Source organism: Talpa europaea (genome assembly GCF_964194135.1).
Source record: "Talpa europaea genome assembly, chromosome: 1".
In the NCBI taxonomy this organism is placed as follows: domain Eukaryota; kingdom Metazoa; phylum Chordata; class Mammalia; order Eulipotyphla; family Talpidae; genus Talpa; species Talpa europaea.
Window position 1 is genome coordinate 131,011,212 of NC_140073.1, and position 22,635 is coordinate 131,033,846.

At 42.6% G+C, this 22,635-nt stretch overlaps 1 protein-coding gene across 1 annotated transcript in view; it reads left to right on the forward strand.

Annotated features, from left to right (window-relative positions):
* The window catches only part of CFLAR (CASP8 and FADD like apoptosis regulator), a gene marked incomplete at both ends in the record, with an annotated part of 32,578 nt that extends 10,532 nt beyond the window's left edge, over nucleotides 1-22,046 (forward strand). The window contains 5 exons of the mRNA XM_084239077.1: nucleotides 4,821-4,872; nucleotides 8,053-8,102; nucleotides 8,763-8,844; nucleotides 19,680-20,190; nucleotides 21,908-22,046. Of these exons, the coding sequence (XP_084095203.1) occupies nucleotides 4,821-4,872; nucleotides 8,053-8,102; nucleotides 8,763-8,844; nucleotides 19,680-20,190; nucleotides 21,908-22,046 (834 nt within the window). The remainder of the gene's footprint in view (nucleotides 1-4,820; nucleotides 4,873-8,052; nucleotides 8,103-8,762; nucleotides 8,845-19,679; nucleotides 20,191-21,907) is intronic.
* Nucleotides 22,047-22,635: the final 589 nt, after the last annotated feature.

The window sequence follows — 22,635 nt, forward strand, 5'->3', positions numbered from 1 at the left end:
TCCTATTTGGATTCCTTGGATGTCTTTCTCTTGTCTTATTGCCCTGGCTAGGACTTCCAGTATTATATTGAAAAGCAATGGTGAGAGTGGACATCCTTGTCTTGTTCCAGATCTTAATGGAATTGCTTTCAGCTTTTCACCATTGAGAATGATACTGGCTGTTGGCTTGTCATAGATGGCCTTTATGATGTTGAGGTATGTTCCTTGTATCCCAAGAATTTCAAGGGCTTTTATCATGAATGGGTGTTGCACTTTGTCGAAAGCTTTCTCAGCATCTATTGATATTATCATATGGTTTTTATATTTCTTTTTGTTGATGTGTTGGATAACGTTGATTGATTTTCGGATGTTAAACCATCCTTGTGCCCCTGGAATGAATCCAACTTGGTCGTGGTGAATTATCTTATGGATACATTGTTGGATTCTGATAGCTAAAATTTTATTGAGGATTTTTGCATCAGTGTTCATTAGGGAGATTGGCCTGTAGTTTTCCTTTTTTGTGTTGTCCTTGTTTGGTTTTGGTATTAGTGTAATGTTGGCTTCATAGAACGTGTTTGGTATTGTCCCTTCCTTCTCAATTTTTTGGAAGAGTTTGTGAAGGATAGGCACTAATTCGTCTCTGAATGTTTGGTAGAATTCATTTGTAAATCCATCAGGTCCTGGGCTTTTGTTTTTGGGGAGGTTTTTGATTACCATTTCAATTTCGCTAATTGTAATTGGTCTGTTTAGGTGTTCTATTTCTTCTTTATCTAGCTTTGGGTGATGGTAGAGTTGTAGGAATTTGTCCATCTCCTCTAGATTGTTAAACTTGTTTCCATATAACTGTTCATAGTAGTTACTGATTATTCTTTTGATTTCTGCTGTGTCCGTTGTGATTTCTCCTCTTTCATTGATGATCCTGTTTATTTGTGCTTTCTCCCTTTTTTCCTTTGTGAGCCTGGCTAGGGGTTTGTCTATTTTATTGATTTTTTCAAAGAACCAGCTCTTGGTTTCATTGATCTTTTGGATTGTTTTTTTAGTTTCAATTTCATTTATTTCTGCTTTGGTTTTTATTATTTCTTTTCTTCTACTGGTTTTGGGGTTTTTTTGTTGTTCTTTTTCTAGATCTTTGAGCTTCGAGATTAGGTTGTTTCTTTGCGTTCTTTCTTGTTTCTTGATGTGAGCTTCTATTGCTATATATTTTCCTCTTATTACTGCTTTTGCTGCATCCCATACATTTAGGATATTGGTGTCCTCCTTGTCGTTCAATTCAAAAAATTTTTTAATTTCTTCTTTGATCTCCTCATTAGTCCAATGGTCTTCCAGTAGTGTGGTTTTTAATCTCCATGAGGTAGGAAAGTTCCTTGCCTTCTTTTTATGGTTTATTTCTAGTTTGATGCCTTCATGGTCAGAAAAGATGGTTGATATGATTTCAATCTTGGTGTATCTGTTGATGTTTGTCTTGTGCCCCAGTATGTGATCGATCCTGGAGAATGATCCGTGTGCGCTTGAGAAAAATGTGTACTCCATTTTTTTGGGGTTTAGTGTTCTATAGATGTCTGTTAAGCCCAATTGCTCTAGGTCTTTATTTAGAGCTTTGGTTTCTTTACTTATTTTTTGTCTTGTTGATCTATCCATTGTTGATAGTGGTGTGTTGAAGTCTCCCACTACGTATGTGTTTTCTCTGATGTCTGTTTTCAGAGAGGACAACAGTTGTCTGATATATTTTGGTGCTCCTTCGTTTGGTGAGTATATGTTAATGAGTGTTATTTCTTCTTGAAGTATTGTCCCCTTGATCATAATGTAGTGACCATTGGGGTCTCTTTTTATCTTTTTGAGTTTGAAATCTGTTTTATCTGATATAAGTATAGCTGTTCCTGCTTTCTTTTTTGGTCCATTTGCTTGTAGGATTGTTTTCCATCCTTTAACTTTGAGACTATTTTTATCTTTTGTAGCTAAATGTGTTTCCTGGAGACAGCAAAAGGTTGGGTTTTGTTTCTTAATCCAGGCTGCAACTCTGTGTCTTTTTATTGAAGAGTTTAGTCCATTTACATTTAGAGTTAATATTGATATGTTAGCATCTGTATTTGCCATTGTGTTTGTCTTTCCTTTGATTTTATTTATTCTTTTAATAACTTTTTTTTTTTGGCCTTCTTTAATTGTTATTCGTCCCTCTGAGGTTCTGGCTTTAGGACTCCTTGTAGTATTTTTTGGAGTGGGGGTTTAGTTGCAATGAAATTCCGGAGTTTCTGTTTGTCTGGGAAGGTCCATATTCTTTCTTCAAAGAGGAAGGAGAGCTTTGCGGGATAGAGTATTCTTGGTTGGCATCTGTTTTCTTGGAGTCTGTTGACTATGTCCCTCCACTCTCTCCTTGCCCGTAGTGTTTCTTCGGAGAAGTCTGATGTCAGCCTGATTGGTTTTCCTTTGAATGTTATCTGTTTCTTCCCTCTTGCCAGCTTCATTATTTTTTCCTTGTCCTGGATTCTTGGGAGCTTTACTATTATGTGTCTTGCTGTATTTTTCCTTTCGTCGTGGAAGTTTGGTGTTCTTCTTGCTTCTTGTATATCAATTTTCAGCTCCTTCTTCACATTTGGGAAGTTCTCTTCAATTATCTCTTTGAATATTTTCTCTGTTCCTACATCTCTCTCCTCTCCTTCTGGTATTCCTATAACTCTTATATTTCCTTTCCTCATGGAGTCAGATAGTTCCCGAAGTCTTTCTTCGTTCTTTTTCCTTCGTACTTCTCTTTCCTTTTCTGTTTTGGTTCTTTTTATTTCTGTGTCTTCAAGATTACTTATTCGTTCTTCCATTTCATCTATTCTGCTTTCATTGCTTTTCCCAGAATTCTTTAGTTCTTCCATTAATTCTTTGATCTCCTGCATTTCTTTTACTTCCCTCTTTAGGGACTCAATTTCTTTCTTCTGACCATTGTTTTCCCTCTCTAGGGACTCAATTGCATTCTTCTGATCGTTGATTATTTTTCCCTTATCATTGTTTTCCTTTATGACTTCTGTCAGTTTTTTAATCACGGCAATTTTAAATTCTCTTTCTGGAAGGCTCAGAAATTCTTCCAAGTTATTGTCGTTGCAATCTGGGGGCTGGCTTTCTTTTTGTGGTGTGCTTTTTCTCTGGAGAGTTGCTAGGTTGCGTGTGGTTCTTCTCCTCCCTACTGTCTGTTTTCTAATTTGCCGTATGCGTTGGGACACTGTGTTGTTGGGACTTGCCGGCATCTTGGGTGGGCTTCTCTGTTCCCCTCTGGTTCTTCCAGGAGTCATCTGTCAGTTTCAAGCAGCCTTTACTGGAGAAAGGTCCCTGTTCTAAAATGCCGATGTGGGGACACACTCCCCTGTGCGCCTGGTCTGCCCCGGCGGTGGGTTCCTGCTCCCCTCTGGGCTTGGACTGCAGGCCAGATGGGGTCTGGCGTGGGCGAACTTCCCCCGCTCACCTCTGGCTCCTGAGGAAGCCTTCTGCAGGTAGTCTTTACTGAAGAAATGTCCCTGTTCTAAAATGGTGATGTGGGACACACTCCCTGCGCTTCTGGTCTCAGGCACACTCTTCTGCGCGCCTGGTCTGCCCCGGCTGTGGGTGCTCACTCTCCCTGTGGGCTCAGACTACTTGTTCAGAAGGGGCCCGTTGTGGGCTAACTCCCCAGCTGGCCACTAGCTCCTTCAGTAGCCTGTGCTGGGGTCAAGTCGCTAGGTGGCACCAGAGATCTCTCCTAGAGCCCTTGGGGAGCTGATTTTCCACCCCGTGGGACAGGGAGCAGAGCGGGGATGGTAGGGTACACCTCAATGGCTTTGGGGTGCTGTGTCTGCCTTGTGCCCCACCGTTGTGGGGAACCCACGCCCCTAATTTCGTGCCCCGGGTCTCAGTTCCAAAGCCCTCAGTTCCAGGACGCGGGCTGTAGCCCAGATCAGTGGCGCGGGAATGACGCCTTTTGAATCCCGCTCCCCTGCCTGGGCGCCTTGTTCCTGCTCACTCAGGGAGGGCCTCCGCCCGGGTCTCAGTTCCAAAGCCCTCAGTTCCAGGATGCGGGCTGTAGCCCAGATCAGTGGCGCGGGAATGGCGCCTTTTGAATCCCGCTCCCCTGCCTGGGCACCTTTTCCTGCTCACTCAGGGAGGGCCTCTGCCGTCTCCCCGCAAGCCTAGGTCGCAGGCGCAGGGCCCTGGGCAGCTGCAATCCGAGCGCAGCTTTCGCGCAAGCTTACCGGGCGGCCGGGGCTGTGTGCTGGTGCTGGTCTCCTCCTGGTGGGCGGGGCTCTCTTTAATGGCGCCTGGAGCTCACCTCCGCGGCGGATCCTGCAGGGTTCGCCTCAGCTCCCGTTCACGGGGTGTGGTGGCTGAAATAGTTCCTTTCCACTCACAGTCCCGCTTGCTGCATCCGTTTTTCTGGTTGGGCGTTTTGGTTTGTTGTTTCCCTTGTCTCTGCCGGTGGGAGAGTGCCGCCTCTGTGGGCGGGGGAGGGGAGCAGGGTTCTGCGCTTCCCTCCCTTCTCGCCCTCTTTTATGGCAACTTTCTTCTTCCTTGCTTGGAGTTTTTATAGCAACTCTGCTATACCACAACATCTGATTTTACCAAGCTGCTTGAAACATTCAAATATACTAGTTCAACATGTTTATCTGTTCATGTATTTTCACTTTGAAAGAGTCACCTTGTTTTTTGACAATGGAATGTGGGATTTATGGACTTAGTGGCTTCTGCTGTTCTTATTTATATCATTTAACTATGAATGTGATATTTTTATTTTTTCCTCAATCTCATTGAGATATTTACAGAGGTGTAATATAATGTGCCTCTGAAAAAACTAACAGAGAGTGTGGCCCTGTTTTTTATATTTGAAGCTCCAGAATGGGAGAAGTAGAGAACAAAGACTCATTGTGGAACAACTTCAAAGTAAGACTACTTTTCTTTGTGTTCATTCTTTATAAATTCGATAGTTCAGGTACAAAATACTGCAGTTTTAGAGCTGACCATTTCCTTTATCTACACATTCTAATTCAGTTCTCAAAAGAAAAACCAATTAAAAGTGAAAAAACATATTCACTGGCATTTTTAGTTATCTGTGGAATTAGCTTATTTGAATTTAAATGCCTCTTACTCCATCAACTTCATCATCTTGGCTATGTTTTTAAGAGATGTGACATTTATACCTGAAATGAAATTATATTAATCTAGGCATGCCAATGAGCCATGTTAAACTAGCAGGAATAAGTAAGGCTAATAAAATCTTGTTTTATAGCCCATTTAATGAATCTGAATACTCTATAGATGATATCCTCTCATCCCCTAAGATGAAAAAAAGTACAACAAAAAACTAGTCATTTCAACACATATGATCTCTTCACTTAAAAATCAGCATTTGATCCCCTAACAGTTTTTTTCTAAGAGCGTTTCTTTTGCTTCTCTTGAGTCCTTGAAGTGAGGGTTGAGACTTGGTCTCGCACTGCAGCGTAGGTGATTGTGAACTCCAGAAGGCAAGGCTTGGTATGTAAGTAAGGAGGGCTCCTTCTTACCTGATAGGGTTGGAATTTGTCCTGTGTGCAGTGAGGACGGTGAACACTGTAAGCAGGACAGTGGCCTAACGAAGCCTTCTTTGTGCAGCAGACCCCTTGCCAAAATGTCATGACTTGGCCTACGTGCTGTCCATGTCTCAGTCCTGAAAACTGAGAGACATTTTTCCCAAATTAAGCAGATGGTGCAGCTCGCAGCTGCCATCCTCCTTAACATTTAGTTCTCCAGACAAAGCCAGTGATCAGGGAGTTAATTCCTAAAGTGACAGCATGTATCTTAAAACCCTGGTGAGGTGGTCAAGATTAGCATTCTGAAAGTGACTTAAGAGGAACATGGGGGAAGGGGGGAAGAGGAACATAGGAGACCTGGTAGAAATGGGAAGGAGCTAGAAACAATCTGTGTTCTTTCCATTGCTCTCTCTGATGGCAGGTTTATCCTGAATCTTAGTTACACAAGTAAGATAAGTGAGGCTTAGAGGTTAAAAAATCCCCCTGACTTTTGGAAGGAACATGCCTAAGATCACAGAGCTTGTCAGTGATAGTGTTAGGTTTTAACCAACATTTTATGTCTTGGATACTGTTGGTTTTCCTTAGAAAACTGTTGGTGATCCTTAGAGCTACTTACTGGCTTTTGCTTAAAGTTGGTTTACTTACTAATAACAGAAAGATGCATTCTGATAACTTGGCCTAAGTCCAAGAAGTTTTAAACAGTCAAACCAAGTATTCATATAAGTTTGGACTTGCAAATAAATTTCAACTGAATGAGGATGATGACAACCACAACTTACTAAGCCCTTACAAAATACCTTGTAGAAATAGGCATATCACATAGATTACTTTGTGTTTTTCTTATTCTGTTACCCCATGATTGCTAAAATACAAGTAAATAGTCTCTTAATTCCAAATGTCAGAGATAGCCACTATTTTATATACCTCAGCCCTTATTTTTAAGCATATACATGTGTAAGTATATGCTTCTAGCTTCTTTCTATTTTGGGGATGTTACAAGCATTCAGTAGATATCCTTGATGTTTTTGCTCACTTGCTCTATTATCTCCTTAGATAAACTTCTAGAAGCAGAATGTTGATTTAAAGCATAATGCCAGTTTTAAGGCAGTTTCAAGTTATACAACATTAGAATTTGAAAGTTCTCATTTTCTCCAAACCTTACCAATACCAGCATTATTTTTCAGTTGCCCACTGGGTTCTACTGGGCTGGCAAATAGACAAACATCAGACAGAATAAGAGAAAAGCCACCTAGAAGTTAATAAGAACATCTATACCTCCTGTACATGTGGGAGAGACCCAGCATGATTGAGTAACTCACCCATTAGGCTGTAGACACGATTTTACATTGGAAAGATGGGGGGTTGGGAGATGGGGTCATCAGGGTGCTTACTGGGGGAAAAACAAAGGTATTTGCTTCTGATTTCTCCAATGAAAAGAGATACTGAAAAGAGATACCCACAACACTACCAATAGCTTTGCGGCAACTGGATAATGCCTTAGACACAGAGAAGAGAATGTTTACATGAATTTTCCCCTTCAGGAACAGATGGCCATGTTTTCTTAGTCGAGTGATATTGGGAGATCATAAAATAAAATGTCAAGAGCAAGATGGGTAGTACAGTGAGTCTTGCAAATACAGATAAGCCTAAAGACAATTTTGTGAGATAAAAATGAGTTTGCCAACCCAGGGAGGTGGAAAAACCAACAGTTTGTTAGCCATAAAATTGTTGGTTAAAACCTAGCACTAGCACTAATGAGCTCTGTGGTCTTGGGCAAGTTCCTTCCACAAGTATCAAGGGGATTTTTTTAATCTCAAAGATGAATATACCAATATCTACCATAGGGGTGCAAAAATTTGCTACCCCAAAATATGTGTCTTTTTGGCAGAAGTTTGATTTTAGGGAGGATCGCTGAAGGCTGAGTGGAGATTGCTTTTGAAGTCAATATTGAAACATCTCTCTAAGTATCCATTTCAAGAAGCCCTCTTTTGAAAACTACCAAACAAGCACCCTGATGACCCCATCTCCCAACCCCCCATCTTTCCAATGTAAAATCGTGTCTACAGCCTAATGGGTGAGTTACTCAATCATGCTGGGTCTCTCCCACATGTACAGGAGGTATAGATGTTCTTATTAACTTCTAGGTGGCTTTTCTCTTATTCTGTCTGATGTTTGGTAGTGTTGTGGGTGAAGTGGGAGGACTCTCCCTATCAGGCTAAAATCTTACCAGCCACGTGGTCCTCATCTGGAGTTCTGAGGGGCAAAGGAGAGTCTTCTTTCAGTTGCAATAAATTTCAACTGAATGAGGATGATGATAACCACAACTTACTAAGTAGTTTTTCTATATAACCCCATTTAGCATGAGAACTAGTGTTTTATTATCAGTTAGATTCTTTTAGTATGAGATGGGAAACTTGGGAGCTGAGTAAAATAAGAGAAAGTTGAAGGAAACAGCAGAAGTGAACATTGTGATATAAAGAAACTCGGCCAGCATGAGTGAACTTAGTTCTTCAGCTTTGTAAATGATTTATCTGTCCTCTCCTCTCCCCTCCAGGAGAACCAGTGAAGAAATCTATTCAGGAATCAGGAGCATTTCTGTCTCAGGTGCCTCAGGTATAGAATAATTGATCTGATTTGCATTGTATTTTATTTATGTATGGAGAACACTGATGTTTAAAAATGCCTGTCCATTAAGAATCCTCTGTGACAAGAGCGTACTGAGCAGGCTTTTCCCCTGAGAGCTCTTCAACAGCCTTGGACATAGCAGAGAGGATTGCAGTAGTGAACTTTGGAGTGCGTGGGAATTCCAGAGTGGCATTCTTAGTGAGTGATTGCTGACCACACAAATGGGCAGTGACAATGAACCTTGCCTTTTTTTGGATTGCTGCCCCTCTTTTCTGTAAAGAGAGGCAATAGACAGTCTCCTTCTGAACTGGGGTAGAAAGCTATGGCTTGTGCCACCTCAGGTTACTGTGGTAACCATTTTTTTCTCCCTGTTTCAAATTATCATTCTGTAAAACTAAGGCATGTGTAGGAGACTAAAATTTTAATTTAAATGAATAGAAACTGAAAAAGCTTATTTGTCTTAAGCACATCACCATAATGGAGGAAAAATGTTTTACTAAAGGGAAGTCAGCCTTGATGTTATCAGGTTGTGTCTATTGAATGACTCACTTCTCAAAGAGATGTTTCAGAAAATCTAAAAGAACAGATGACATTTGGGTGGGAGCTTGCCGAAATAACAATCCCTGCTTTTCTTTCTAGAATATACCAGAGGAGAGATACAGGATGCAGAGCAATCCCCTAGGCATCTGCCTTATCATCGACTGCATTGGCAATGACACAGGTTGGTGTGAATGACCCCACAGTGAGATCCTGGCACAAGCAAGCTCTTCATGAGTGATCTACATAGCTGCTGTAACAAACCACTGCAGGAATGTGTGGTTTATCACAATCAGGAAATAGTTTCTTGCTCATATCACAGTCTAGTGTGGATTTTTGTCCCATGTCGTCACTCGGTGACTTCATTGTCTGAGGCCTTGGAATATTCTACAGGATCCTCTGTGTCAGACTAGTGGGTGAGAGAAATGCATGGAGAAAAGCACACAAGAGATTTTAGGGACCTGCCCTAAAAGTGCAGTTCTTCTCTACCCATCTTTCAATAGTCAGAACTCACTACTGTAGTCCCACCTGCTGCAGTGGACCAGCAACTTAGTCTGGCTGTGTCTGTCCTGCCTGTGCCGACATTGTTGGGATCTGAATCTGTTTTTCCTGTCTATTGTTGGATGTCTGACTCAAACTGAATTAATCACTGGTGGTGCATCAAAAGAGAATGAGAAGAACCTAAGTCAGTGGAATGACATTATGTTTAATTATTTATCTCTCTATTTTTTTAAAAAAGGATTTTTTAAAAGGTTATTTCCCCAGCTTTCCAACTCAACATTCTCTTAGAATGAGTCAGAAGTATCTTTTAGACTCATTTGAAATGTTACCATGGTGGTTTATGGGAAGAGAATTTAAGAGGAGGTCAAATTAGCAAATATTAGACTGAATTTCCTAGGATTTCAGATATGACCTCACTTTCTCATGTCCTATTTTTGGTTAGATGTGAGAAATGTCTCCTCAGCTATAGATAAGTGTTCCTTCTTTTTTAGTCAGGAGTATACTGTTTTGTGTTGGTCTCAGCCTATTTATATATCAAGACTGGCCCTTAGACTTCTTATTATGATTGCAAAATACCCTTCAGCAAAAAACATCAGGAGAGACACTAGGACCTGTCCCTTCAGTTAGGCACAAGGAGGGAGCAAACAATCAGGGTACTTTGAAAAAATAGAGGTTTATCACTTAGGTTATGGTGACAGGCTGAGGGGCACCCAGGGTCCCTGAGCCTATCTGCTTTAAATGGGTTCTGCTATCCTCAATATAAAGACAGACATACTCTTAATGTGTAAGACTTTCAGTAGAAAAGAAGTTTAATACAATTAGTGTGCAATAGAGACAAGAGAAAGAATATAGTTAAAACAGTTTTCCCATGAGACACCCAAAGTTACCCATTCCCTTGTGGGTAAATGCCCAACCAAACAGGGTTGGCCCAAAGCAGGGCCATTGAGGCCCAAAAGCTTGGCAATAGTCTAAGGCACTTTTTGGTGGGGACCCATAGGAAAGAGGCAGAAAGGGCCAGGCAAGTCTGGAAGAAAAGGAGCAAAATCAAAATACAAGTCAAGATAAAGGCTGCCATTGTCAGTCTCTCTTACGGTCTCTCACCTACATCTCTTCAAGGGTCTCCTTCTGTGTCCCCCAATTTCAAGGCTGAGCAGCAAGCGTGACTTTTTCACATGTTTCTGCTCCACCTCCCTCCTCCAAGTCTAGTCTTCTTGCTGTTCAGTTCCACCCTTCCTTGGGAGGAGCCTCCCCTTTTTAAGGATATCACACTGTTAAAATGACAAGACCTGGAAATTGCACAGCACACATGTGCAATAGTGGGTCATAGTGAGGTTGTAGGGAGAGAGAGAGAAATGAATGGAGACAAGAGGGAGGGAGAAAGAAAAAGGGAGAGGGAGGGGTGCTCTGGGGTTCTATTTTTATTGGGACTGAGGGTGGGGGTGAGTCTTAGGGTTTCATGGGATCATTCTTTATTGGTGAATAAAAAATCATAAGAACTGAAATTTAAAGTGCAAGAAGAGAGACAAAGAAGGAAAAAGAAACAAAACAAGTCAGTCTCAGTTGACCAGTTCCCCAAAACAATCAATATGTATAAAACAAGCCCCACTGGGCAGAGGCAGGCTGATCTTGGTTTTGAGTTGGCTCTGTGAAGCAGATGCCCCTTTGATATGGCAGTCTGGAGCAATCAAAGCTTAAATTAGGCACTTGGCTTTACTTTCAACTCTGTGAACTTACACGTGCCTATATAAAAATGAAAAAAATTTTTTCAATGGGTAACTTCCTGCTTTAAAAGAGGTTGTGTAATTACTCTCTATTTCCGGTTATAATCAATTCTGTTTCATTCATCACTATAAGGTTTCAACTGCAGGTGGTGCAGGATGTAATCTGTTGTAAAACGAGAAGCATGAGCATAATCCCATGACCTGTGAACTTGTGCCTGAAATGCAGTGTCTGCTTGCTTCCCTTGCTGACTTGTGTGCCTCTTACAGGCAGGGATGCAACATATATTGGTATTTTTCTGCCTTGTAGGAGCGTGGTCAGAGTTGGACTCTAGACCATGACTGTATGGGTGTGAATCACGGCTCTGCCACGTCCTCGATTATGGCTTGGGGTAGTTTCCTAGCCTCTCTCTGTGACTCAGCTTCTCTTCTATAAAATGGGTTATTATGAAAATGGGGACCTCTTTCATAGGATAATTGGAAGGAGTGATTCCATACTTGTAAAGGACTTAGAACAGTGCCTGGCACACTGTAAAGCACATACTAAATGCCAACTAGTATTATTATTATTTTTTACATTTTCTTTCATTTCATTTTTGTTTTTCATTTCATTTTATTTGCAACCCCCTAAGCAAGGACTCACCAGGGCTTGATACATGGGGGTCTGATCCCAGACAAGTGAGGGGCCAGAGAACAGGGCACCTGAGACCTATGCTGGGTGCAAGGGTGATGGGCAGCCTGTGTCTAACTGGAATAAAGGGGATAACCTGAGACATGTAACTACTGGGGAGATACCCAGGTGGAAAAATGGGTGGGCCACACCCACCAGCCCTCAGTCTGAATGTGCTTGACAGAGAAGGAAACGCAATACAAAAGTCGGGGTGAGGAAGGACAGGTGAGGCAAAACCTGCTAGGAGAGGATGATGGGGAGGGTAGGACTGGAGGTGAACCGGACCTTCAGCCATGAACAGGTATAGGGCTTGGTGCATTGGTACACCTACCTCCTTGGCTCAGGTGTTTCCTGCTTCTAGAAACAAAACAAATAACTGGGCTTGTGGTCACTTATACATTTCCCTGGCTCAGGTGACTGATTGACAGGTAAGAAATGAGACAGAGCCCTTTTACTCTCATTGTGTGGTGGATTCATGGGCAGAGGGTCCTGAATTCACTCTTACATCAGACTGAGACTGAGCAGCAGAACAATGTTAATCACTTTGAAGTGGAAGACATCATCTGGTCATCTCATACCCTCCCTCCAGGCCTTCTTTATTTTCCAACTCCCCTCTTGGTAGTTTTCAGCAGGAATCCTGCTTTGCTGGATCACAGTCTATTTTTTTTTTTAAGATTTATTTTTTATTTATTTATGTATAATAGAACTGGGGTGTAGGCCAGAGTTGTGGGGGCTGGTGGTGGTGAGAGGATTCACCAGAGACAGAGTGGGGAGCAGAACAGGCAGATCTACTGGAATACACTGCTGAGGGGAGCAGCGGAGACAGGAGAGATCTGCTGTGCCATGTGGGTCAGCTCCCTGGCTGGGGCTCGAACTGCTGCAGCAGCTGCGGATAGCTTCATAGTGCTGAAACTTAACCTCTGCGCCATTAGGGAGGTCCCAGATGATGCCCTTAATTATGTGTACACTTCATTTCTTCATTTCATCTGAGCAGCGTGAGGCATCTTATGAATACTTACGTGGGGTAAGGCATCTTATGCTTACGTGGGGTTTCCTCTAGACAGAGGAAGTTAACTGCCTAGTTAATTTTGTCATTTGGTTATGTTGAACATTTGGGTGGAGTGGGATGATAAATATTATTGCTGACTGAAACAAGGGCTGTGAAAGAAACTAACAGTAATATAAGACTAACTTACGCTTTGTAAAATTTATTAAAAATCCACTGTATATATAGCAGGTTCTTTCATAAATCCTTTACATGAATTCTCACTTAATCTTCATAAATAATTATGTACATAAATAGTTGCACACTACTATCCCCGTTTTTTTTAATTTATCCCCATTTTAAAAAAAGATTTATTTATTTATGCATACAAGAACTGGGGTACAGTCCAGACAGAAGTGTGTGTGTGAGAGGATTCACCAGAGACAGAGTAGGGAACACAAAAAGCAGATCTACTGAAATACACTGCTGAGGGGAGCAGCGGGCGAGTCAGGAGAGGTCTGCTGCGCCATGTGGGTATCTCCCTGGCTGGGGATCGAACTTGTGCTGCAGTGGCTGGGGATAGCTGCATCTTAACCTCTGCGCCACCACAGAGGCCCTACTATCCCCATTTTCAAGGTGAATAAGCAGAACCCAGTGAACTTCCAGTAACGGTTTTCTAGTTCCTGATAGAGCTGGGATTTTTAAGCTTGACTCCAAAGCCTCTGTCTTGAGCTATTTTGCTGTATTGGAAGTTCTGTGAGGGCAGGAAACTTGCCCATCTCTTTTAATATATGCCTGGCATATGGGCCTATCAGAACAGTGCCTGGCATATCAAAGCTCAATAAATATTTGTTGGGTGAATGAATGAAGGACTAAGCTCTGCTGGTCTCAGTGTGTTTCTGAAACTGTTCCTTTGTATCTGTACAATCTGGCAGACTCTCATACCTACCTTCACCTGTCCTTAAAAAAATCAGACTTTTGTCCAAAGAGTGTGCAAGTCCCCCAAACATTTCTAGAGTTCTTTCTTTATCCAGTAAATGTTTTCTGAGCACCTGCTATATAAGTTAGGTGTGCTTGGCCCTGTGTGAAGCACATGTGGTTGCAGCAAGGGGAGTCTGGGCTCAGAGCCCTGCTGTGAACAAGATAAAGGTGGATTTTTGTTTTTGAAAGAATCCTTACAGAGCTCAGTAACCTATTCTGGAACAGGCATAGAGGCTTAAGAATTTGGGGTTAAATAATGTCAGCTCGGTAGAATTAAGAAGTCAGTCATTAGGGTTGTGCTGTTTGTCAGTAACCTAACAATGCCTTTGTCAGCCCATGTTCTCAGGACCTGGCAAAGCACTGGACCTTTGATCTTGTTAGGGATGGAAAAGGAAATGTCTCACATCCCAGACAGATGGACCCGGAGACTTAACCTAAAGCACTGCATAATTTTAGGCTCCTCAATAAAAAATATATTTGCCCATTTCTTGCTTGCTTTTGTGGAAAAGTTTGAAAAAATTTCCATACTTTTTAACCATACTAAGGCTTAAATTTTTCTAGCAGAAACTGCAAATTTTCTGGAACAGAATAGTTAATACAAAAGGAATTACTAGTAATCATTTATGGTTTCAAAAATGGTTTATCATCTCAAGTGTATATTAAACCCTCTTGATGGGTCTGTCTCAACAAATGAAAAGTCAGATTTATAGCAGATTGTCCCCCCAGCCCACGTCCTCACTCATGCATTCTTAATTCTTCACCTCTTTCTCCTATCTGGTGACCTTTCTTTTGTCCTGTTTTGGGGACCCCAGCTTAAATTATACCTTTCCCAAAGTCTCATCTCCAGGTGTCTGGGAACACACCCACCTGCCCTTCTCCTACCACCTGTCTTGCCTCTGGTTCGCTGTACTGGGCGACATGTCTATCACTGTTTTATGCACATTTACAAACTTTGCTTCCCCAACAAGATAATAAGCTCCTTGAAGGACAGGAATATATACTGCATCTGTATTCCCTTGTTACAGTGTTTCTATAACACAGGAAGGGGAACATTGCAAAACATGGATTTTAGGGTCAAATAAATTCTAGAAATGCTGAATAATTTGTTCCTTTTTCAGACAGTTGCACTGCATGTTGGTCTTAAGTCTCTGAGGAAATCTATTTTTGTCTTGTCCACTTTACATTTCCTATTCATGTTTGACCTCAGAAATCCCCTTTCCTAAGAATATCCTGTCAGACTGCTGTTCCACTTGTGTGCGCTCTGGGAACTAGAGCTGGGCTTATCAAAGGCCTTCAGTGGTGACTGTAAATGGGCTGATGAAGCCTCCCTTCTGTCATATGTATTCCACATATTTACTCCCCTTCCCCCTTTCATAGGCAGTGATAAATGTGCACTAGCAACGGGGAGCACTGACTCTAGTTCTTCATGAATTTTCTTGTGCTGACTGCTAGCCCAGAAGAACACCCCTCTCATTTGGGGATGTTGATTTTTAAAAGAACAGCTGATGTTTACAGAGCTCGGTCTGGGATGGGAGTGGGGTTTCCAAGGTAGGTAAAGGAGAAGTACAGTTCATTGCAGGCTTATTTTCTTAACTCAGCACCCAAGTTTTTCTTTCCCAGTTTGCGGGAAAGGACAAGACAATGACTGATACACATGACACGGAAATGTCATGTGTATGCCTTCTTTGAGCCCATTTTAGTTACTGAGATAGAATCCTCCTTCTGGGTTCTAAGGAGATGGATGCCATGAGAGAGGCACACTGCAGGCTCGGTGATGTGAGGCTCAAAGTGGCCGCCATTGTTTTCTTTAAAATTCTCATCTTATATTTGAAGAAGTGCTCATCGTTTGCAAAGCATCTTTACAATCTCACTAGATCCTGTCAGAACTTCAGAAATAGCAGAAGCAAAAATAATGTCATTGAAGTAGTAGTAATAAGTTAAAGCTTGTTGTGCACATACTTAAACAGTTCTTGAACCCAGAGCATTTAAACCAAGTGTTACTGGGCAGAGGTGAGGGTCACCTCAGAACCCCCAAATCTGCATGCTCTAAATAGGTTTTGCCGTCTGCTGCATCAAGACAAAACATCACTCTGGTATGTTAAGACTTTAATGGAAAGGAACTTTAATACAATTAGTGTATTAAATATTATACTAATTGGCTTAATAAATAAAGAGAAGAGAAAGAAGAAAGTTTTTAAATCAGGCACCCAAAGTTACCCATGCCCTCATGAGTAGCTGCCCAGCCAAACAGGGTAGGCCCAAAGCAGGGTCACTGAGGCCCGAAAACTTGCCACAAGCCTAAGGTACCTTCTGATGGGGGCCCACAGGAAAGAGGCAGAAGTGCCCAGGACATCTGGAATGAAAGGAGCAACATCAATATCAAGATAAAGGCTGCCATTGTTAAACTCCCCATAGGTATCTCACTCATGCCTGTTTCAAGTATTTCATTACATGTCCCCCAAGTCCCTGGTACAAGTCCAAGGCCAAGAAGCAAGCACAGCTTCTTCACATGTCTCTCTGCTCCATGTGCCTCCTCCAGGTCTCCTGGCTCTCCATCCTGGTTCCTTCTCCCATTGTCCTGTCCTGTCCAGCTTCTCCTCTTCCCTGCTCAGCTCCACCCTTCCCTGGGTGGAGCAGGGAACCCGGAATCTCCTCTTTGCTTGGGGACCACCCAGATATGCAAGCATGGAATGAGGCTTAGACATGCATTGTTATCAAGCAATTTATAGAGTGAGGAGCCAGAGACTGTCTCTGAAACTCTTATTGAATAAATGATAGGGAATTGGTCAGTGGTTACCACCTGTTAATTATAGGGAACAGTTTCAAGCTTTGCTTATGATTTTCAGAGGCATAAGCAAGAAGCCAGCCAGTCAACTTAGTCTCATTTTTCTTGCAAAATAAGCTAAATTAAGCTTGGCTTGTATGACCAAACTGTGTCCAAGGTATTTTATTTTATTTTATTTTATTCTATTCTATTTTAACATTTTTTTTATTTTTATATTCCCCATACAATTGCAACCCCCTTATTTTGACCCCAGTCATGTCCAAGGTATTTTAAATCTGGCCACCATTTGTGTTTTATTTTAACAATCCTCACAGTCACTTTTGCAACACATGGTGTAGTCATTAGTATTAAACCCATTTTGTAGATGAATAAACCAGGGCTGGTAACTTGTTCAAATTGTACTATCACTATACCTTGATCCTAGAAATTAGACTGAGCTACAACTGTGTTCTTGCTGGCCCAAGAAAGTAAGTTGCAGATGCCAGTCAGTGTCGATACCCATTTCACTGCACTGTCTGACTGAGCAAAGATGGGATGTTAATGGGAAATATCAGCGCAATGATGTGTCTTGAGTGACTGGGTTACCAGAGGGCTATGTATGGGGCTGAGGCCCATCCAGATGTGGTCTTATTTTTGGCACCGCCAAATGGTTTTTGATTTTATCTCCAGCTTCAGTTTTTTTTTCCCCTCCTGTCCTGTTAAGTAAGGACTTGCTGCCCCAGACCTTGGGTTCCCATTCTTAGCCCCTCTGCCGCCATAAATTAGTCCTTCTTCAGTGCTAGGCAAGGTTCCGACCCAGCGAGTAGGCAGAGAAGCCAGGAAGACATGGACAGCATTTGTTCTGTCCCCTGACCCTTGCATGAAGAAGGACACTGTGCCTCTTTCAAGGACTTTGACAGGGAGATATCTATGACTTAGGGAGCCTTTGGAGGAAGTGAACCAGTCTGAGATAACAAGTAAATAAAAGAACTTTGAGACCAGTGTATCCCTGTCCGCTTCTGCCCCCTAGAGGAGAGAATGCTCCATGACTAGAGACTTGTGACACAAAAGGAAGAGTTTGGAATAAAACAGTATTGATGGAACTGGGGTCCTCAGCCAGGTTCTCTCATTGTACTGACCTGTGTTTCAACCCAAGAGTCGACAGGGGCACAGAAACCTTGCCTCCACCCTCAGAGGCCATGCCTGGGGGCATTGCTTTTGGGTCTTTTCTGCCACATTGATCTGAGAAGACAGGTGAGTTACCATGTTTAGTAGGTTAGCGGCAACCTGTGACATGCCCCTCATTTCCCTGATATTACTTACTTATCACTGGATTTTAAGGAGATTGAGACCTTATTCATATTTCTAAATTATTATGTGATTCATAATTAAAAAATTTCTTAACCCTTACCTGTGGGCCAGGATAAAGCAAGGAAGAGTCTCTCAGGAAGTTGTATTAGATGTCAGCGAGGGTCTTCTGACTGGAGGATCTTCTTGGGTAGCCTGGAAGTTGGAGTGAGACCTCACTGCTTCATGTTGGACTACACATCCCATTCATTAGAAACGCTTTTACCAAATGCAGTTAGCAAGTGACGTCCACATTGAAGAGGAGGAGAATCATACTCTTATTTTAAGGGAAGAGGTGTCACAGTCTCTTGGGCTAGTCTTTTGGGCCTCCCTGGTGGAGCAAGGGGTTAAGCACAGCACTGTGAAGCTATCTGTAGTCTCTGCAGCACAAGTTCAGTCCCCCAGGGAGCCACCCATATGGCATAGCAGACCTCTCCTGTCTCGCCTGCTGCTCCCTCCAGCAGTGTATTTCAGTCAGACTGCCTGTTCTGTTCCCCACTCTGTCTCTGGTGAATCCTCTCACCCCCTGCACCTCTGGCCTGTATACCAGTTCTTGTATGCATAAATAAATAAATCTTTAAACAAAGAAATAAGCCCAGTCTCCTGAGGGGACCATTCTGCTAGACCCCAGTGAGGGTGTACAGATAATTGCTCACAGGCTGAATGAATTAACTTCAACCCAGTTTTTGTTTATCTAGTGACTGGTTAGTTCAGTCTTTTGTTGACCCAAGGCAGTGTCTCTTTTCCTAATTCATATTTTTCCTATTTCCTGCTGAGAAGACAGAGAATTTACAAATGCTTACCTTCACTTTCGTAATTTGTAGTTGACAAGTTTGCAGGGTAAGAGGTTGAAACTATTGGTTGAAGCCATGAGTCTTTGAAGTATCTGTGACTAGCTAGACTTTATATTGATCCCACTTAGGGTAGAGAATTGAGAACTCAATTCTCAATTGAGAACTCAATTGAGAACTCAATGATTATGACATAGCCCTAGTTATTTATGTTTCCTCCATCCTTTTCTATGATGCCTCAACTAGTATGACATGGGGCCCCTTATTCCTTGGTGGAAGTTGTTCTAATTAGTATGCGTTGTTTGGTTTGGGGTAAATGAAGTGGTAACTTTCTGGAAGACCCACCAAGGGGAGGAAGACAGGTAACTAATAGTTTGGGTGACAACCTGAATTGGGCGATGCTTGGTTAGCCTCTGGGTTTAGGACAGAACCATTTTTCTGCATGGGGGATGTATTAAGAACTGGGGGTATCCCTCAGACACGGAACAGAAACTTAATGGGTGGCTTAAAAGGCAATGGAATTTTTGAATGAAGAAGAGAAAGAACGTTCTTTGTTCATAACAGGAGGCTGTGTTTATTTCTCCAACAAAGGAAACAGATGAGAAACAAGGGGGCTGGGTATGATATCGAGGGCTCCAAAGTCAAGACACTTCTGAAAATAGACAAAAAGATGTGTAAAAAAGGGCCTAGGAACTAATTGTTTTTGAACACCAGGAGCTTTATTTGTATTATTTATCCTTGTAGCATTCTCATAGGGTGGGTATCATCACTTCCATTTGAAACTGAGAGACCCACTTCCTCAAGGTCATGCAGCCCGTAGGCATGGTAAAGTCAGTGATAGAAGACAGGCTCTTGTGGCATAATGTTTGCTTTTTCCACTACTTCAGACTGTTTCTGGAGGCAAAGTCATCCAGGATTCTTGGAAGCCAGGAGAAAATTTGGGATAGGGAGTACCATAGGGAATCTGTCAAGGACTCTCCCTTCTTGGGGAGAGGTTACAAGGGAAAGTCATGAGAGGAACGAGGGAGTCTTGAAATTGTCACAATTTAGGTTGGTCTAGAAGGGGCTTCAGCCTGTGCCTGTGGCCAGAGGTGGTGACCTCAGGCAGGGAAGAGAGTGTGGCAGGGACAGACCATTACTGCGCCTTAACTATGGCACAAAAGCAGAAACAGACAGAATAGATTAGAGTGGGCTTCATAGCGCTCCCGGCTGTCTCTTGAGCTTTTCTCACTCTGTCGTTTTCTGTGTTTGTTTTTTTCCAGAGGTTCTTCGGGACACCTTCGCTTCCCTGGGCTATCAAGTCCAGTATTTCCTCTATCAAAGTGTGAGAAACATAATCCAAATCCTCCACAAAGTTGCCCGTATGCCCCAACACCAGTACTACGACAGCTTCGTGTGTGTGCTGGTGAGCCGAGGGTGCTCCCAGAGCGTGTTTGGAGTGGATGACGCTCACTCGGGGTTCTCTTTGGAGCAGATCAGGAGGATGTTCATGGGAGACGCATGTCCTTCCCTCTTAGGGAAGCCAAAACTCTTTTTTATTCAGAACTACGTGGTTTCAGAGAGGCAGCAGGAGGACAACAGCCTCCTGGAAGTGGACAGCCCAGCAGTGAATAATGCAGAAGCCACGGACAGGCAGCCCGGGCCGTGCACAGTTCACCGGGAAGCTGACTTCTTCTGGAGCCTGTGCAGAGCGGACGTGTTCCTGCTGGAGCGGGCCTCCACCGCGCCCTCGGTGTACCTGCAGTACCTCTCCCAGAAACTGGGGCAAGAAAGGTGAGCCACTGAGGCCATGGCTGATCCCTGGGTCACAGGTTTCCTGCTTCCCAGATAGCATTTAATCACTGTGCCGTTCTTCAGGGAGGAAAGGGGATCTTCCATTCCTTGTGGGGGTTCCCTTAGGGTGTGATCTAGACTTGCAAGTTTATGAACACTTTTTCCTCAGGAGGTCACATATTAGCTTGTAGTTTAGGTATTTTTCTTTAAAATTATGAAATTTTTGTGTTTTTTTTTTTCCTTATTACAAAAACAATACATAGCCCTTGTTGGGAAAAGCCACGAAATACAGAAGCTGAAAGCAGAACATAACAAGCAGTTAGAATCTTATTCATTAGAATCCACCACTGTTAATCAAATGGTGTTTTGCTTTCCAGAACATTTTTGGATATACCGCTACATACATACATACATTTATAAAATACTTACAGTGCACATAAGTACATAACCATATGTAAATGTATTTTATGTCAAAATGGAATCATCTATTATTATCACCTGTTTTAGCCATTGGACAGTTTATTGCTTTCACAAATAAAAGGCATTCACCATTTTTTTAGCTTAGTATTTGTGTTTGTTTTCTTGAAAACTATTCTCAGAGGTGGAATCACGATATCAAATGACATGCATTTTAAAAATCCTTGATGCATCTTCTCAGATTGTTCTCTAGGACACTTGCAACAGTTTTGTGTGACAGTGCCTGGGTCCCCAGATTCTCACCCACATTGTCTACTTTTTTATCTCCCCAAGTCTTAACAGATTGATAAGTGAAACACGTTATCTGACTGTTCAGGACTATAAATCTTTGTTATGTAGACATTTTGATGTTTATTGGGAAGGATATTTTTCTTTTTTTTTTTTTAATAGAGGCATGTTTTATTTATTTGTTTGTTTGTTTGTTTATACATGCACTGGGTACAGTCAGAAGTGCGGGAGGGTGAGAGAATTCACCAGAGCCAGAGCGGGGAGCAGAACAGGCAGAAGGACCGAAGTACACTGCTGAGGGGAGCAGCAGGTGGCAGGAGAGGTCTGCGCGCCATGTGGGACCCTCCTCTGGTGGCCGGGGAGCAGCCGGGGATCGAACTGGCGCCGCAGAGGCTGCGGGCAGCTTTGCAACCCAGCGCTCAACCGCTGCGCCACCGGGGAGGCCCGGGAAGGATATTTTTCAAAGGACAACATTTGTGACTGGGTCCACTTAAGCAGAATGAAGCCACAATGTACCTCCAATGTAAGGTTAGCAGTCCTTTTTCAGTTGCTCCTTAATTGCAATTGAGAATGAGATTTCTGAGCCACCTGGCAAATGTATTCTATTGTAGCTGTGAGGACCCTGGGAATTAATCTCATGGTCCCAGACCCCCAGTGGTTACTGAGGCAGGAGGGAGGGCTGGAGCAGCAGAGATTCAGCCTTCCTAGGTACATGCTTTGTGGACGAGTGGTATTATCGACCTTTTACATCCATCCTGCATTTGCTTGAGTGATCCAGGTGGGTCAATGACTGGTGTGTTCCCAGAGTAAAACCAATTACCGGTTAGGGGAGGCGACTGTGATGACTGTACCACAGTGATCCAATTCAAATCATTAAGCAGCCTGAAGAGTATTTAGAAAAGAACAATCTTAAAACTCTTTCAAGTCTGTTGATGCATATCACCCTAATGACTATCTATTTTCTCTTTGATATTTGCATGGCATTAATTTATGCCTTCCTTGTTCCCGCCAGCAAACGCCCTCTCCTGGATCTCCATCTTGAACTGAATGACCGCGTGTATGATTGGAACAGCAGAGTGTCTGCTAAGGAGAAGTACTGTGTTTGGCTGCAACACACTCTGAGAAAGAAACTCATTCTTTCTTACAAATGAAACACTGAAAGCTCTCTTAAGCCCTGCTCTGCCCCTCAGTGTCCATCACTTGTCAGAGTAGCCTGCAAGCAAGTGTGCATAAGTGATGAATGTGAGGCGAGGTCCTGGTCCATGCTGAAAGACCCTTGGGGAAGAATGCTTGGCGGGAAAGGTGTCTGAGCTTCGAAGATGAGGTATTGATCTCTATTGTGAAACAATGTTTGCATGAAACAGCTCACTAGGTCAATGAGGGAAAGAAAAAGGCTTGGAAACTTTAAAAACCCAGCACTGGTTGAATTGAGCATCTCAGGAACATGTTGCCTTCCATGGTAAAGGTCAAGCAAACAGCTACAGAAAGGCTCATTCAGAGTGCCTGCAATCTCAAAGTAACCTGTGGGAATCCATACTCCATACAGAAGAGAAAAACCAAAATACAAAGCAATGAAATTAGAATTTAACAAACCCCCATAATATCTATCAGAGGCAGCCACAGTTACCCAAAACTTTGGTGTATTGCTTCCCGAAAGTTTTCTTTCAGTTTTCACATTTGTATTGGGTGCCATAGGAGAGAAACCCTCCTCCCTGTTGGTGGAGGTGCTCACACTGTTTC